Raw genomic sequence first — 15520 nt, forward strand, 5'->3', positions numbered from 1 at the left:
AATTCTTTAAATCCTTAAATCAAATATGACTATGCTTAAAGATATTCAATCTCGCAACCTTTAAAGGTGTCAATCGAGTTAAGATATGTATTCCTATTTTAGAAAAATAAAGGCTTAAAATAAAAATTACCATGAATTTGATAATTACAGTCAAGTTATTCCTTGATCTTTTATCGATCAAATTGGCCCCTAGTTTAAATAGTTTGGTCAAACTTTATCTACCACCCCATATGTTTAACATGTCAAAATTTGAAACCCTCTTCCTCTACTGATAATGCACCACTTCATTTGTCCAAAGAAAAAACATAGATGTCGAAAGTGATATTTACCCTATATTAGATTTTAGGGAATTTTTATATATTAAAAAAAAAAACTAGACGTATATAAACCACTCCAACCCAAAGCCCAAACCTTCAAAATAGAAGAGGAAAACATAAATTGAAGCCCCCGGCGAGGATCGAACTCGCGACCTTTCGCTTACGAAGCGAACGCACTACCACTATGCTACGGAGGCAGTTGTTTTGCTCTCAATCCTGTACTCTTCTGACCTTTGAAACGTAAATGATAGCACAAATAATTGAATTTATTTTTGAAGTAAAAAGTTTGAAAATTAAAAAAAAAATATAATATTTCAATTCAACGAAGGTGTTTAAATTGTTAGAAAGAGAAAGTAAACTCTGTAGGGAAGGATGCATCAGCATCCAAGAAAGGCATACCTCAGCAGGCGGTGATTCAAAGACCATTAGCTCCTCATAGATACTACATGCCATCTTCAACACAAAGCACAAAACATAGACCATAATCATGGGGACACAATTAGCATATAACATTACTTCATATACAAATTACAAAAGGTTTTTCATGCAAATATGAATGCTGTCATAAGTATGATATAAAACACGACCGCCATAATTCTTATCCATGAATTATTATGCTTTCATGAAGAAGTATTACAAGGCATTTTGCAAATAGTTCACTCGGAAAGCGGCTGCCGCCTGCTTTGATTGGCTCGTAAAGCTACCTTCTTCGGGTTGATGGGATGTAGCTGAAATGTTGTCAAACCAGAACTGGCATCTTTCAGTCTTCTAAGTTTTTGGACCAAATGCTCCATGTTCTACAATTAATCGCAGTTTCTTGCGATTAATCGAACATCAAGAATTGTTCGGACTTGGATGTTGTGGAGCAATCATAGCGGGTTCTTCTATGATCCATCCTCAACAATTCTCGATGTTGATTTCTACATTGTAAAGTAATACAAGTAACCAAAAGAAGCAATTGAATGAATTGTAAAGACATAAAATGTCACCTTTGGCAACATACTGGAAATTCAACACTTCCAACCTTTCACAGAAATCATAAATAGGGATGGATTAAGGGAGGCGGCAGGGGACAGTGGTCCCCTGAAAATTTTAAATTATCATATATTTAATTATTTTTTTATATTTTCTATTGATAACATATTTTCGTCCCCTAGAATTTTAAATTTTTAGATTTCATCCTCTTAATAGAAGATCTTGTGTGATCAAAATAATTCCCCTTGAGAAAACCAACTATTTGTAACAATAGCATAACACACATTTGTCCATAGAAGAAGATAAGGAAGAGTGTTGAGATACAATGAGAGTGCTGGTGTTGTTCCCCGCAGACAATAATAGCCTAATAGGCGAGTGTTGAGGGTAAGATGATATCTTATCCATGCGGGACGGAGACAATACAATGGCCAAGGCACGTGATTAAGACATTAGACTATTAAATCGTTAACAACGTGATAACGTGATTGTTTCTTTCTAATTTTCCTTATTGAAAATGTTCAACTCCTTTAACTATCTTTGTCGATCAACGGCAACCCATCATCAACTATATCTACAGTAAAACATTTGCATTTTACATCTTTTTCCTTGTCAAATTTATTTTTCCACTAAATTCATTTAAATTCGACAAAAAATTATGAAAAGGTTCAACCGTCTAATTAGATTAATTTCTAGGTATGTTATTCATATTCTCAAAAGAATACTACTCACTATTCAAAATTTTAAACAAACATCTAAAATCCAAGAAAGCCTCAAACCTAAAAAGGGGATAGATTTTATGTTTAATTTCAAAATATTAAAGAGATTATGAGACGTATTCATCGATACTTAGGATGGTCGCAGAAGACGTCAAAAATGACAATTTTAGAAAGCAACTGAAAATAAGTGAAAAAAAATATTAATTTTGATGAAAATATAATAAGGTTGAATAAAAATAATAAATTTTTTTAACTTTCCCATCAATCTTAATTTATCAGATTATTCGATTGTTAAGGGTTTAACGACCCAATAATTAAAATATAAACAACTAAAGTTCAATATAAAAATTGTTGCGTTTTAAAGCTCAATGATAAAACTATACATAACCTAACATTTACCCTAATAATAACAAAAGGTGGTGAGTCACAGCAATTGATGCATAGAGAACACAGAGACTCCTTCAACTTCTTTTGTTTCTTTTGATTCTTTCTTTTTCTTCCCTTCAGATCAGATTCAGTGCCTCTGTTGTTTCCCAGTGCCACCTCCGAAGCCTTAGCTGTTAGTGTAGCATCATCTTTTGTGACAGCCAAGTTCAAGGGAGAGGGAATAACTTCATCTGTCTTGGTTTCAATCTCTTCATCATTGCACAAAGACTCCTTTCGTTTCTTTCTTTTTCTTTCTTTGAGATCAGATTTAGTGCTTGTGCTATTTCCCAATTCTTCCTCCGAAACCTGTACAGGCATAGCTTGCCCGTCCGGTACTCTAATGGACCCATTTTCCAAACCGGTTGTATGTTCCTTATCTAAATGGTCAACTGAAGTCTGTATATGTTCCAGATTAGAAGACTTTTTCCTTTTCTTGTGATGGGTTTTTGCCTTCTTCCCTATCTCAAAGGTTTCCCTATCTCCATCAACATGGGAATTTTGAGTTTCCCCCAATCCGGTACTTGCAGTTACAGGAGAATCACTTTCCATATCAGTTATCAAAGAAAGTTTCTTCATATATTGTGACTCTACGGCTTCTGATATAGACATATTGTTATTTCCAGCTTCATTACTGTCCTTGCCATTGCTCTTTGTGCTAATACCTTCATCCTCCACAATACCAAGTCTTTGTCTTCTTTCCTTTCCCCTTCTTCCTTTTCCTTTGCAATTGTTCATTCAACTGAACCCCTTCCAATCGAGACTCTAAACTAAAATTTTTGATTTTGGACTCCAAATGAGAATCACTTGCCTTCTTTTCATGTATAAAAGAATCACCTTCCTTATCATTCAACTCTAAAATAGATTCCCCATTCAAGCTGTCAAATTCCCCAAATATACCCCACCTTACTCTTCTTCTCCCTCTTTTGTTTCGTATCTGAACGTGCGGATTGTTCATTCAATTGACTCCCCTTCAATCGAGACCCTAAACTACAATTTCCCAGAACCCTAAACCAGAACTTTTCCCTTTCTTCTTCAACACAGACTCCAAACTAACACTCATTTTGGACTCCAAATGAGAATCACTTGCCTTCTTTTCATCTATCAAGGAATTTCCTTCCCCATCTTTCAACTCCAAAACAGATTTTGCATTCAAGTTCTCCAATTCCCCAGATTTGACCGTCTTATTCTTCTTCCTACTCTTTTGCTTCTTTTTTGAAAGAGTCGGCTGTTCATTCAAAAAGACACACCGGGGTCCGTACACTTGAATCTCTTTCCGAAAGTGTATCTCTGCAATGGGGGTTTATTTTCCTTCTAACCCTAAACCCTAATCCTCTAATAAAAAATAATAATATGTTGAAGTATGTTCGACTTCTTGTTAGTCGGTTTAGTCGATTATTTGGGTCAATTTTCAACTTTTAAAATTGTGACCCGAATCAACCAATAAAACTGACATATAAATAATTTTAAATACATATTATGTAATTAAATTACCCAAACACAAAACCCAATTAGTTTGGGATATATAGTGAGGAGCTATGAGGACTGAAATTCATTTTTTGAAGAATGTGATGTAATGCCTGGTCTCAATTCATCAATGGGAAACCGATAGTAAGCCCCTTGTGAGGATCAAATAATTCCAGACACGATGTAATACAATCCAACAAAAATGAAATATAAAAATAATAAATGGAAACAAAAGGGCAGAACACCACCCTCAAAATGCTTCATGGATCTGGAATCTTTGCTCTTCCCCGGAGACTTTATCTTGTCAATCTCCTCATCACTATTAGCCATGTTAACTTCAACCGGATTAATTCGGCGTCCATTCTCAATGGCACATTCCTCATTGCCTGCAGATGCCACAGAAGCAGCTGCTGCAGCATCTTTCCTCTGGTTGTTTTCTGCTATATTCAGTGGAATGTTGGAACCACAGCCCCAATAAAATGTCAGCAACTTGTTATTTCCAACATCTGAATACATATTTTTTTCTCGACAAACTTGAAGATGGCTCAATACTATCAAAAAGCGGATCATATTGGTCACCACCTGTTCTACCCTGGAAGAATTGGGTGACAAGGTTGCTTGTTGAGATCCTATACCTCTCCCATGAACTGGATGATGAGCCAAGCTGAAAGGAGTCTTATTGTAGGCTATATATTTTTCTTGCTGGAGAATATCAGAAATGTGTTTGGTATTCGATGGCTGAACAAGAGTAGATGCATTTGGATTATAAATTGAACTACTCGATCCACCAATGTCAAGCCGGTGGGATGATGTGCCCCCAATATTTGGTGGAACTTTCATAGAAGAATTCATCTTTCCACCAAGATTATAAATACCATCAATCATAGGGTGATGTGAACTGTGTGGTGGTTGCTGCTGTACATAGGGATAAGTATATGAAGATGAGTAAGAAATCCACCTGGCATCGAACTCTCAGAGGGGAATGTTCGCATTTTGTTTCTCAGCAACTGTTGTGTACAGGGCAGAGTATGAGGATGAGTGTTGCCCTGGGAAAAGGAATTTAAAGCAATACTGTTCCGCATTGGAGATTTTGTTAAGCCATCATCTCTTGACATACTAGGAGCTCCAGGTAGGTTACAAACAGGCAAAGAAGCCTGCAAGATAGGTTGATTAACATCCTGAATTGGAGGATAGGCTCGCTGTTGAAACCCATCAGCTTGAGATAAGATAAGGTCTAGGGATAATCTGGGAACCAAAATCATTCCTTAGAGGAAAGTAACTCCGCCGAAAAAGTGAAATGGTGGGAGTTACAGTTAAATCCAGTAATTGTGGTGGAGATGGAGATGGAGGTAAGTTAAAGAAGAATTTGGCTGTAAGCAAAGTAAGACTCTTGGCTAGGTAACAAGTAAGATGGAAAGATTTCCCCAGAAGATTGAAACATAAAAGATGAAGTTTGTTGCTCTTTCGTTTGTGGGTTATCTTTAACAAGTGAGCATAGGACGGAAGGAGAGGATATATGGAAAGGATGGTTATGGAGCTCCATTGCATGTGGATGAATATTACTCTCTGGAAGCCTATTTATTGGGGATGTAAATGATTTACATGGTCAAGAATCAGACATGGTTATCTGATTGTTGAGGTTGGCAAATAGCATTTTGACACACTGGATCTAAAGGATTGGAGAGAGAAATAAATACTTCCTGAGAAGCATTACCACATGGCTTCAGTGTATCCATATTGCCAACTGATGAGCTATCAAATAGTTGACAGGTATTGAGATTCTGCAGCTGCTTTTTGACAATTCTCATAACTGACAGGATTAGGCGTTTCCTGCTTGTTTTCTAACTACTGTGTTTCAAATAAAGAGGCCGGGATGTCTCTAGATCTATCAGACTTAACCATGTGATACTCATTTGATTGATTATCTTGAAAATAAGCACCTACATTGCCAACTGATGCGCTATCAATACTTGACAGGTATTGAGATTCTGCAGCTGCTTCTTGACAATTCTCATAACTGACAGGATTAGGCATTTCCTGCTTGTTTTCTAACAAGTGTGTTTCAAATAAAGAGGCCGGGATGTCTCCAGATCTATCAGACTTAACCATGTGATACTCATTTGATTGATTTTCTTGAAAATGAGCACATACATCACCAGAATCTTCTCTTTTCTCCGAACTCTGCCTGATCTCTTCACAAGCATTATTAGTCCTAGGAACATGAGGCAACTCCATACACTGTTGTTCACTCCTTTTCCACCTAGATTCATAACTCTTCCCAGAATCATGGTGCAGATAGCGACAAAACACTCCACAGTAACACCTGCCTCAACGGAAGTGAAAACAGAATGGCATCTGTCCCTTCACCCGTCTCTTATTATCACCACTGGATTCATCTGTACACTTAAAACTGGGAGATCTGCTCCTGCTTATCCGACAATTCTCATAACTGAAAGGATTATGCTTTTCCTGCTTGTTTTCTAACATGTGTGTTTCAAATAAAGAGGTTGGGATGTCTCTAGATCTATCAGACTTAACCATGTGATACTCATTTGATTGATTATTTTGAACATGAGCACCTACATCACAAGAATCTTCTCTTTTCTCAGAGCTCTGCTTGATCTCTTCACGAGCATTATTAGTCCTCCTAGAAGCATTAGGTAACTCCAGATACTGCTGTTTGCTCCTTTCCCACCTTGATTCATAACTCCTGCCAGAATCATGGTGCAGATAACGACAAGACCCTCCACGGTAACACCTGCCTCGACGGAAGTCAAAACAGAATGGAATCTGTCCCTTCACCCGTCTCTTATTTTCACCACTGAATTCATCTGTATTGTTAAAACTGGGAACCTGCTCCTGCTTCTCCAGTTTCTAGAAGACGTGTTCCTGCTTCTCCGACTTCTGGGAGACCTGCTCCTGCTTCTCCGGTTTCTGGGAGACCTGCTCCTGCTTCTCCGGTTTCTGGAGACCTGTTCCTGCTTCTCCGGTTTCTGGGAGACCTGCTCCTGCTTCTCCTGTTTCTGGGAGACCTGCTCCTGCTTCTCTGATTTCTGGGAGATCTGCTGCTGCTTCTGCAATTACTGGGAGATCTACTCCTGCTTCTCCAGTTTATGGGAGATCTGCTCCTGCTTCTTCGGTTTCTCGGACACCAGCTCCTGCTTCTCAGGTTTCTCGGAGACCTACTCCTGCTCCCATTTCTGGGAGACCTGCTCCTGATTCTCCGATTTCTTGGAGATCTGCTCCTGCTCCAATTTTATGGAGACCTGCTCCTGCTTCTCCGGTTTCTGGGAGACCAACTAAAAAAAAAAGAAATTTAAAATTTTCCACAGGTCATAAACAAGAATTGCAAGGTAAGGAATACGACGTTCTTAAGAAGTCAAATGTTTTAAAGATCAATTAAAAAAAAAGATAAAACTCCAAACCACAAACAAACAACCTGCAAAAAGATTTATCACATCACACATTACATCAAATTTTAAATTTAATATACTTATAAAAGATTTATTGAGAAAAGGATCAACTTATTTATTTATTTTCATGCTTGCTTGTCAATATAGTCAAAGCAACATAGTTCTCTATTTTAATTCTTCAAAAAATATGTACGTGAATAGAGAGTTATCTATAGAAGGAATGCCATCTCAAAGAGAAAGCAGGCCCATGAAAGGCCAATTAAGATTCTATGATCATCAGCAATTACCATATGAATATGAGCCAAATTTTTCTGCTAACAACGGAACACAAACTCTAAATGCAGCTCAGGTAATATAACTTTCAAAAGATGCTATTTCGTGACTTAAATGTAAAGAAGCGGAACGGGAAATTACCAAGCTTCCAATGTCTCATCATCTATAATTTGGGAATAGAAATCCCAATGTGGATCTGCCTCTGTGATAGCTGATTGTCCGAATGGATTTTGCCCAATGAATTTCTGGACATTCTCTGCTTCAGCTAACCGTTCAAGATATATTCGAAGATCTCCTCCAGGTTGTGTTGCAAACATTATTTAACAATGAAGATTATGATAAAATGCGCACATAACGAATAATACAATGGGGAGCTATTAGGTACAGATGACCGTCAATGCAAACTCAAATGGTAGATCTGTAACATGAACCAATATTATTTACATAGGTAATTCTTATCAAAAAAATTATTTACATAGGTAATGAATGGTAACTGGTTGAGCAATTACACTGCTCCATATGAACACAGCTTTAAAACACGGTTCCCTAACAGGAAAAAAGGTATTTTGATCCAACAAGTTCATGGTTTCAATAGAGGTAAGAGTAGGATCTACCGAACCTATTTTAAAAAGATCCACTATTACCTTTTCTATACTGTGAAAGGGCCAAAAAGATAAGCTCAAAAAATGTCCCTGTGAAGGCTTAGATACTATATCGCGGTCAAAACTGTTTGTGTACCTTAAATTCCCTAAAGCATGCAAGTTCACATCTCACCTAATGAACAATCTGCAGCATCTGTGTATTGATAAGGATATGGAAATATAGCAATATTTGCCTACCAATGAAAAAATTGAAGTTAGCATTAGAGCATCATTTGAGTTTCAACAGTCTGAAGTGTTATATAAGCGATAAGCAAACAGAGAAAACAGTTAAAAACTCACAGGATTTCGCAAAGCTTTATACGGGGAATCATCCAACAAAAGTGTGTTTGATTCATCATACTCTACCTTCTTCCATGGAATGTTAGGTAGTTGCTTATTCCATAATTTTCTAAGTTCCTTCAAAACAAGGGGTTTGTCCACATTCTCGAGGGTTTTGAGTTTGTCACAGTTGGAAGAGATGAGCGTGGAAACGAAGAGGAAAATGGTGAATTAGGGATTGAGATGCGAAGGAGAAATGAGAAAGGGGAATTAGGGATTGAGGTGCGAGAGGGAAAAGTAAATGGGGAATTAGGGATTCTGGCAATTGAGGGGCGAATGATATTACCTGATGAAGTGGAGCAGCACGTGACCGGTTCAGGAGATGATGAAGCAGACCGAAATATGATCCAAGAGGAGTTAATAGCCCAATCAGTCCAAATGGAGGAGTAGCCTACGTGTTCAGTCCAGTATTCTGCAAGAAGAGAATATATTAGTTGTTAGAATCTGTTAAAAGGACAGCCAACTGGCATCCTTGCAAATGACTGTTTTAGCCCTGTAACTAAATAATATAGGTTGTAATATGGATTGAATTCCTTATGAAATGAATGAAGAGAATTTCTTTCTGTAATCTCTCCTTTCCTACTTCTTAAATCCTTTCTTCTTCGATTTTTCTTATCTAATATCTCCAATCTATCACAAATTGGTATCGAGAGCCTCGGTCTCTGGCAAGTTGGTGGCATGCCGAAGAAGAATCAGAACATGGCAGAAGACTTAGCTGGGTTGCAGAAACAGATGGAAGAATTGACAACACTGGTGAAACAAGGAAAAGATGAGTCTAATCCTCCTAAATGGTGGGAGAATCAGGACAACAGGATTTCTACATTGGAGTCTAGGATGGCTACCAACCAAGGATATGTGGAGGAAATCTTGAAGATCTTAACTGGCAGAAATAGGGAATGAGAGCAGTTTGCAGATGATCAGGTAAACACTCCTAATAACTCTAAAAATAGGGAGAAAAATCCTATTTTGGTGACTGTAGTGAAGGATAAATCAAGATTCACTTATAAAACTGATGAACCGGGAATATTGAAAGAGAAGCCGGATGCTTGTTTAGCCCTTAAGAATAGTAGTAGGCCTGAGAATCAAATGGGTGAAAACAATAACAATAGACCTATTATGATTGGACTGGAAGCAGAAAATAAAGGACCAAGGGGTTCTTTTATCAGTTCTGGGGCGATGTGGCATAGACCTAAAATTGATTTACCATTCTTTGATGGAATCAATCCTAAAGGGTGGCTTCAAAAATGTCTCAAATATTTTTCTTTGTGTAATGTTCCTACAGAACAGAGAGTAGAGGTAGCCACTATGTACTTGACTGGGAAAGCAGAGGTTTGGTTTGATGGATATATTATGCAGAAACACCATGTAACATGGCATGAATTTAAAGCAGATCTTTGTCATAGATTTAGTGACAAGTCTTTTTCTGATATAGTATAAGAATTTACTAAGTTAACTCAGAAAGGGACTGTTGAGGCTTATCAGGAAAAATTTGAAGAGCTGCAACCTTATATGTTACTACAAAATCCTACATTAAATGAGGATTTCTTTGTGTCACTTTTTATCAGTGGATTAAGGGAGGATATTAAACATAGGGTGAAGGCTTTAGACCCTAAAAATTTGCCTGAAGCATACAAACAATCCAAACTTTATGAATTATTTGTTGATTATGAAAACAGAAGATGGAGGCCCTCTTTTAAAAACCCACCCTACCCAAGCCCCATTGTTATTTCTAAATCAGCTTCACTGCCAGCAATTACCAAGAACACATCAGTTTCTAATCCTAAACAGAATCTTCTGGATTATAGAAGACAAAACAATCTTTGCTTCAAGTGTGGGGAGAAGTTTCTTCCAGGGCATCAATGTAAGTCAAGGAATCTAAATCTGATGATTGAAGACTTCAAGAGTCTGTTGTTCCTACAGAGAATGTTACTATGGAATCAGATCAACAATTGATGCAAGAAGAAGAGGCTCTAGAAATCTCTATGAATGCTATTACTGGCTGCATTAGCCATAATACATTAAGGATTCAAGGAGCCATTCAAGGAAAACCACTTAGTATTTTGATTGAAAGTGGGAGTACTCATAGTTTTTTTGACTCCACAGTGTGCTAATGCTGGTATACATGTACTTACACCATATCCTTTGGCAATCACAGTAGCCAATGGATAGCAACTTTATAGTTCAGCTAGATGTAATCAGGTGGAATGGCAGATGCAAGGACACTCTTTTGTTCATAATTTCAAACTCCTGAAGTTAGATGGCAGTGATATGGTGTTGGGGGTGGATTGGATGAAATTATTTAGTCCTATTTTGATGGATTTTAATCAAATGACACTCAGCTTTCAACATCAAGGGGAGAATATTATTATACAAGGACAACAACCATCTAATTCTTTGCAACAAATATCTGGAGCTACATTATTGAAAATGACAGCATCAGATTCTCCTATTTTGGGACATGTGATTCTGTTAACTATGACTGAAGATTCAAAACCTGTTCCAGCAGCTCTTCAACCTCTTTTACAGAAATATCAATCTATTTTTGATGAGCCTACTAGTTTACCCCCTACAAGAACTCATGACCATGCTATTCCTCTAAAGCCTGAATTTACTCCTATCAACTTGAGGCCTTACAGATTTCCACACAATCAGAAAGAGGAAGTAGAAAAACAGATTTCTAGTATGCTTTCAACCTCTATTATTCAGCCTAGTAGGAGTCCATTTGCTTCTCCATGCCTTCTTATCAAAAAGAAGGATGGTACTTGGAGATTTTGTGTGGATTACAGGAAATTAAATAGTATGACTGTGAAAGATAAATTTCCTATACCTGTGGTTGAAAACCTATTAGATGAATTACATGGAGCAGTTTCTTTTTCCAAGATTGATCTCAGATCTGGATATTGGCAAATAAGGATTAAATCTGACATATATAAGACAGCATTCAGAACTCATCAGGGTCATTATGAATTTAAGGTGATGCCTTTTGGGCTTACTAATGCCCCTGCTACATTTCAAGCTTTAATGAATGAATTGTTTAGTTCATTTCTTAGAAAATTTGTCTTGGTATTTTTTGATGATATCTTCGTCTATATTACTTCTATGACTGATCATGTGACTCATTTACAACTGGTTTTAGAAGTATTGCTTCAGAATCAATTATTTGTCAAGTTGTCCAAATGCTTCTTTGGACAGACTCAAGTTGAATACTTGGGCCATATTATTTCAGCTACTGGAGTTTCTACTGATCCTAAGAAAGTAGAAGATATGAGGAATTGGCCAATGCCTAAGTCATTAAAGTCTTTGCGTGGATTTTTGGGATTAACAGGCTATTACAGAAGATTTATTAAGAATTATGGGTCAATTAGCAAACCTCTGACTCAGCTACTTAAGAAAGACAGTTTTAAGTGGACTGATGCAGCTTTGACTGCTTTTGAAGAATTGAAGAGGGTTATGTGTGTTGCTCCTGTTTTAACCTTACCAGATTTTGGTAAGAGCTTTTATTTAGAAACAGATGCCAATTCAGGTGGTATTGGTGCAGTTTTATCTCAAGAGGGCAGACCTATTGCCTATTTAAGTAAGGCTCTGAGTCCTAAACATACAGCACTTTCTATTTATGAAAGAGAGTATCTTCTAGCAGTTTCCAAGTGGAGGCATTATTTAGAGAGTAAATCTTTTGTGATTAAAACAGATCATGAACCATTGAAATATTTATTAGAACAGAAATTGACTACTACTATTCAAAAGAAAGTCTTGACCAAGTTATTAGGGCTGGATTACACAATTCAGTACAGGAAAGGCAAATCAAATGTAGTTGTTGATGCCTTATCTAGACAATGGGAAGATCATGCTGACTGTTTTACCATGAAACACTACTCTAATCATTCCTAGTTGGGTTCATGAAGTGGAAGGAAGTTATAAAGATGATTCTATATCTAAGCAATGGATTTCTGTATTATCTGTTAATCCTAATGTTGATTTCCAGTGGAAGTATTCAGGAGGTATCCTTAGATTTAAGGATAGAGTATATATTGGGGTTGCTGGGTCTCTTAGACTACAGATACTTCAGACACTACATGATTCCCCTTATGGTGGCCATTCTGGCAGTCAGGCTACCTATCAAAGGATTAGGTCTTATTTCTATTGGCCTAAATTGAAAGCTATGGTAGCTACTTATGTAAGAGCATGTGCAGTTTGTCAACAGACTAAGGTGGAGCATGTGCCTAAACCAGGGTTGTTACAACCTCTACCTATTCCTCAACAGGCTTGGGAAGTAATTACTATGAACTTTATTGAGGGTTTGCCTACATCTTTGAGAAAGAATTGTATTCTTGTGGTGGTTGGCAAGTTTACTAAATATAGCCATTTTTTGGCATTAGCACACCCTTACACTGCTGCAGAGGTGGCCAAATTATACCTAGATTATGTCTACAAGTTGCATGGCTAGCCTAAAATGGCCATTTCAGACAGGGATAAGACTTTCACTAGCCTCTTTTGGAGAGAGCTAATGAAACAACTGGGCACTAAGACCCTATTTAGCACTGCTTACCATCCTGAAACTGATGGAAAGTCAAAAAGAGTAAACCAGTGCTTAGAACAATATCTTAGGGGTCTCTGTTTTTTTCCAACCCAAGCAATGGGCAAAGTGGTTGTCTCATGCTGAATGGTGGTATAATACTACCTACCATACTGCTCTTAAGTTAACACCTTTTGAAGTCCTACATGGCTACAAGCCTCCTACTATGGTATGGCATACAAACAGTCCAGTGCAGAGCATATCAGAATTAATGCAGAATAGAGAAGAGATCAGGTAACTAGTCAAGTCTCAGTTAGAACAAGCAAGTAATTGAATGAAGCAAAAAGCAGATAAACACAGATCAGAGAGAATTTTTCAGGTGGGTGATTTGGTTTACCTGAAATTGCATCCTTATAGACAGACCTCTCTTGCCCTGCGAAAAAATTTAAAATTAGCAGCACGATTTTATGGCCCTTACAAGATCATTGAACGAATTGGAGAGTTTGCTTATAAACTGGACTTACCTGAGACCTCACGTCTATATCTGGTTTTTCATGTTAGTTTATTGAAGAAACATATTGGAGCAGCCGTATCATCTTCAACAGATCCTCCTGTAGTGGACGAAGAAGGTCAGTTCAAGATTGAACCAAGTCAAATTCTGGGTAGAAGAATAGTTAAACAACAGAACAAACCAATAACTCAGTTACTGGTTCGTTGGACTAACCTGGATGCTATGAACGACACATGGGAGGATTATTCTGTGCTTCGAGGCTAATTTCCGAATTTTGATCCTTGGGGACAATGATCTTCTCCAGCGGCGGATATTGTCACAGTTGGAAGAGATGAGCGTGGAAACGAAGAGGAAAATGGTGAATTAGGGATTGAGATGCGAAGGAAAAATGAGAAAGGGGAATTAGGGATTGAGGTGCGAGAGGGAAAAGTAAATGGGAAAATTAGGGATTCTGGCAATTAAGGGGCGAATGATATTACCTGATGAAGTGGAGCAGCACGTGACCGATTCAGGAGATGATGAAGCAGACCGGAATATGATCCAAGAGGACTTAATAGCCCAATCAGTCCAAATGGAGAAGGAGTAGCCCACGTGTTCAGTCCAGTATTCTGCAAGAAGATAATATATTAGTTGTTAGAATCTGTTAAAAGGACAGCCAGCTAGCATCCTTGCAAATGACTGTTTTAGCCCTGTAACTAAATAATATAGGCTGTAATATGGATTGAATTCCTTATGAAATGAATGAAGAGAATTTCTTTATGTAATCTCTCCTTTCCTACTTAAATCCTTTCTTCTTCGATTTTTCTTATCTAATATCTCCAATCTATCACAGAGTTTTGTCATTGTACACAGATTTCGGCCCTGCATTCAACCCACATCTTGAGACGAATAAATCATACACAACACTTAACCCATTGGTGTACTTACAAAAGAGAGAAATAGCTTTCAATTGATCAAACCTCTACCAAAGATGATAAAGGTTACGAGAATATAGATATCACATAGGATAGGCTATAAGGTACATTTGTCAGGCAAAACCTTTAATGGCAAGGAAGATGAAATTTCTTTAAGCATATCCTTGTATAACAGCAGACATCGGATTTCAAGTCGTCAGCGGGCTTTGGTCTACCCTAAAGTCAAACCTTTAAGCTTTTTCTAGCAATATGCATTTTATATATATATTTCTCAACATAAAAGCTACAAAAGCTATATAACATATTATTGGAGCTAAAAACAAGAACAATAGCATACCATGTGAAATTCCAAAGAGTACAATCTAACAGTTTCATGACTAATTTGCCTAGAACATGACTTTCAATTACTATGTAATTGCAGTAACAAAGCAGCCATCTAGGGTAAACCTTGAGGAATTAACAGTAGAAAGATCAGCTTTAGGTTGGATGGTAAGAAAAGATATTGAAAAGTTGAAAGAATTCCAATGAGAAAGTCACTAGTATCAGGCAACCCCATAAGCAGTTGTTGATAGAATAACAATGCCTACTAAAAGGTTGGTCATCACATAGTAATATTACAAAAAACTTCATACTTTTTTACCCCACAGGAGTTTTGCAAATCTGGCTTCCATTACCCCCTCCCCCCAGTCAAATCCAAATTTGATGAAACATAGATTTGTTTTAGAACAAGCCAACAAAAACAGATTTTATTATTTTAAAACACAATATGGAAAGGTAACCAAGCTAGATTACTTAAATCTTGGGCGTTCATACTTTTCATTCAATTGGCTAGATTGGATGGGTTTAGAGCTATTGGGTATTACTTTATGTGTTTTAGTATATTATTTTATGTTTACAAAATATAGATGTATTAGTATTTAAGAAGATATACGAGTACAGAGAATTCTAATTAGAATAACATTCAACTTGTATATTCTACATTTCAGTATCAGTAAGTAATCTATATCAAACAACAAAC

At 37.2% G+C, this 15520-nt stretch overlaps 2 protein-coding genes, 1 long non-coding RNA gene and 1 other non-coding gene across 5 annotated transcripts; all 4 read right to left on the reverse strand.

The window, feature by feature from the left end:
* Positions 1 to 442: 442 nt before the first annotated feature.
* Positions 443 to 514, reverse strand: TRNAT-CGU. Its single transcript has one exon. It is a non-coding gene; the product is annotated as a tRNA-Thr (tRNA).
* A 459-nt stretch (positions 515 to 973) lies between these two features.
* Positions 974 to 3716, reverse strand: LOC120170516. Its single transcript, XM_039178453.1, has 3 exons — positions 3517 to 3716; positions 2408 to 3240; positions 974 to 1114 (listed from the first exon to the last, which is right to left on the reverse strand). The coding sequence occupies exons 2-3, from the start codon at positions 3167 to 3169 to the stop codon at positions 974 to 976; spliced, it is 903 nt and encodes a 300-aa protein (XP_039034384.1). The 5' UTR covers positions 3170 to 3240; positions 3517 to 3716.
* Positions 3717 to 6323: 2607 nt separating this feature from the next.
* Positions 6324 to 8611, reverse strand: LOC120170499 (serine/arginine repetitive matrix protein 2-like). Of its 2 annotated transcripts, XM_039178445.1 has the most exons (4): positions 8526 to 8611; positions 7726 to 8419; positions 7165 to 7197; positions 6324 to 6960 (listed from the first exon to the last, which is right to left on the reverse strand). In XM_039178445.1, exons 2-4 carry the CDS (start codon positions 7899 to 7901, stop codon positions 6738 to 6740), a joined length of 432 nt encoding a protein of 143 aa, XP_039034376.1. In that variant the 5' UTR covers positions 7902 to 8419; positions 8526 to 8611; the 3' UTR covers positions 6324 to 6737. The 2 variants fall into 2 exon arrangements, with proteins under 2 accessions (XP_039034376.1, XP_039034377.1); XM_039178446.1 differs by lacking the exon at positions 8526 to 8611 and having other exon boundaries at positions 7726 to 8450.
* A 17-nt stretch (positions 8612 to 8628) lies between these two features.
* LOC120170501 lies at positions 8629 to 13664 on the reverse strand. The gene is made up of 3 exons (XR_005520771.1): positions 13602 to 13664; positions 13475 to 13510; positions 8629 to 8976 (listed from the first exon to the last, which is right to left on the reverse strand). It is a non-coding gene; the product is annotated as an uncharacterized LOC120170501 (long non-coding RNA).
* Positions 13665 to 15520: the final 1856 nt, after the last annotated feature.

Source organism: Hibiscus syriacus, unplaced genomic scaffold (assembly GCF_006381635.1).
Source record: "Hibiscus syriacus cultivar Baekdansim isolate YM2019G1 unplaced genomic scaffold, ASM638163v2 tig00111780_pilon, whole genome shotgun sequence".
Taxonomy (NCBI): domain Eukaryota; kingdom Viridiplantae; phylum Streptophyta; class Magnoliopsida; order Malvales; family Malvaceae; genus Hibiscus; species Hibiscus syriacus.

What these genes read in the sequence shown, in the direction of transcription:
- LOC120170499 (XM_039178445.1), bottom strand. Translation starts at nt 7,901, where the DNA reads ATGTTTGCAACACAACCTGGAGGAGATCTTCGAATATATCTTGAACGG. An exon ending in GATGAGACATTGGAAGCTTG is followed by an intron (nt 7,198 to 7,725) that starts GTAATTTCCCGT and finishes TTTTTTTTTTAG; the next exon opens with TTGGTCTCCCAGAAACCGGA. An exon ending in AACCGGAGAAGCAGGAGCAG is followed by an intron (nt 6,961 to 7,164) that starts GTCTCCATAAAA and finishes AAGCAGCAGCAG; the next exon opens with ATCTCCCAGAAATCAGAGAA.
- LOC120170516 (XM_039178453.1), bottom strand. Translation starts at nt 3,169, where the DNA reads ATGAACAATTGCAAAGGAAAAGGAAGAAGGGGAAAGGAAAGAAGACAA. An exon ending in CACCTTTTGTTATTATTAGG is followed by an intron (nt 1,115 to 2,407) that starts GTAAATGTTAGG and finishes GATTAATTGTAG; the next exon opens with AACATGGAGCATTTGGTCCA.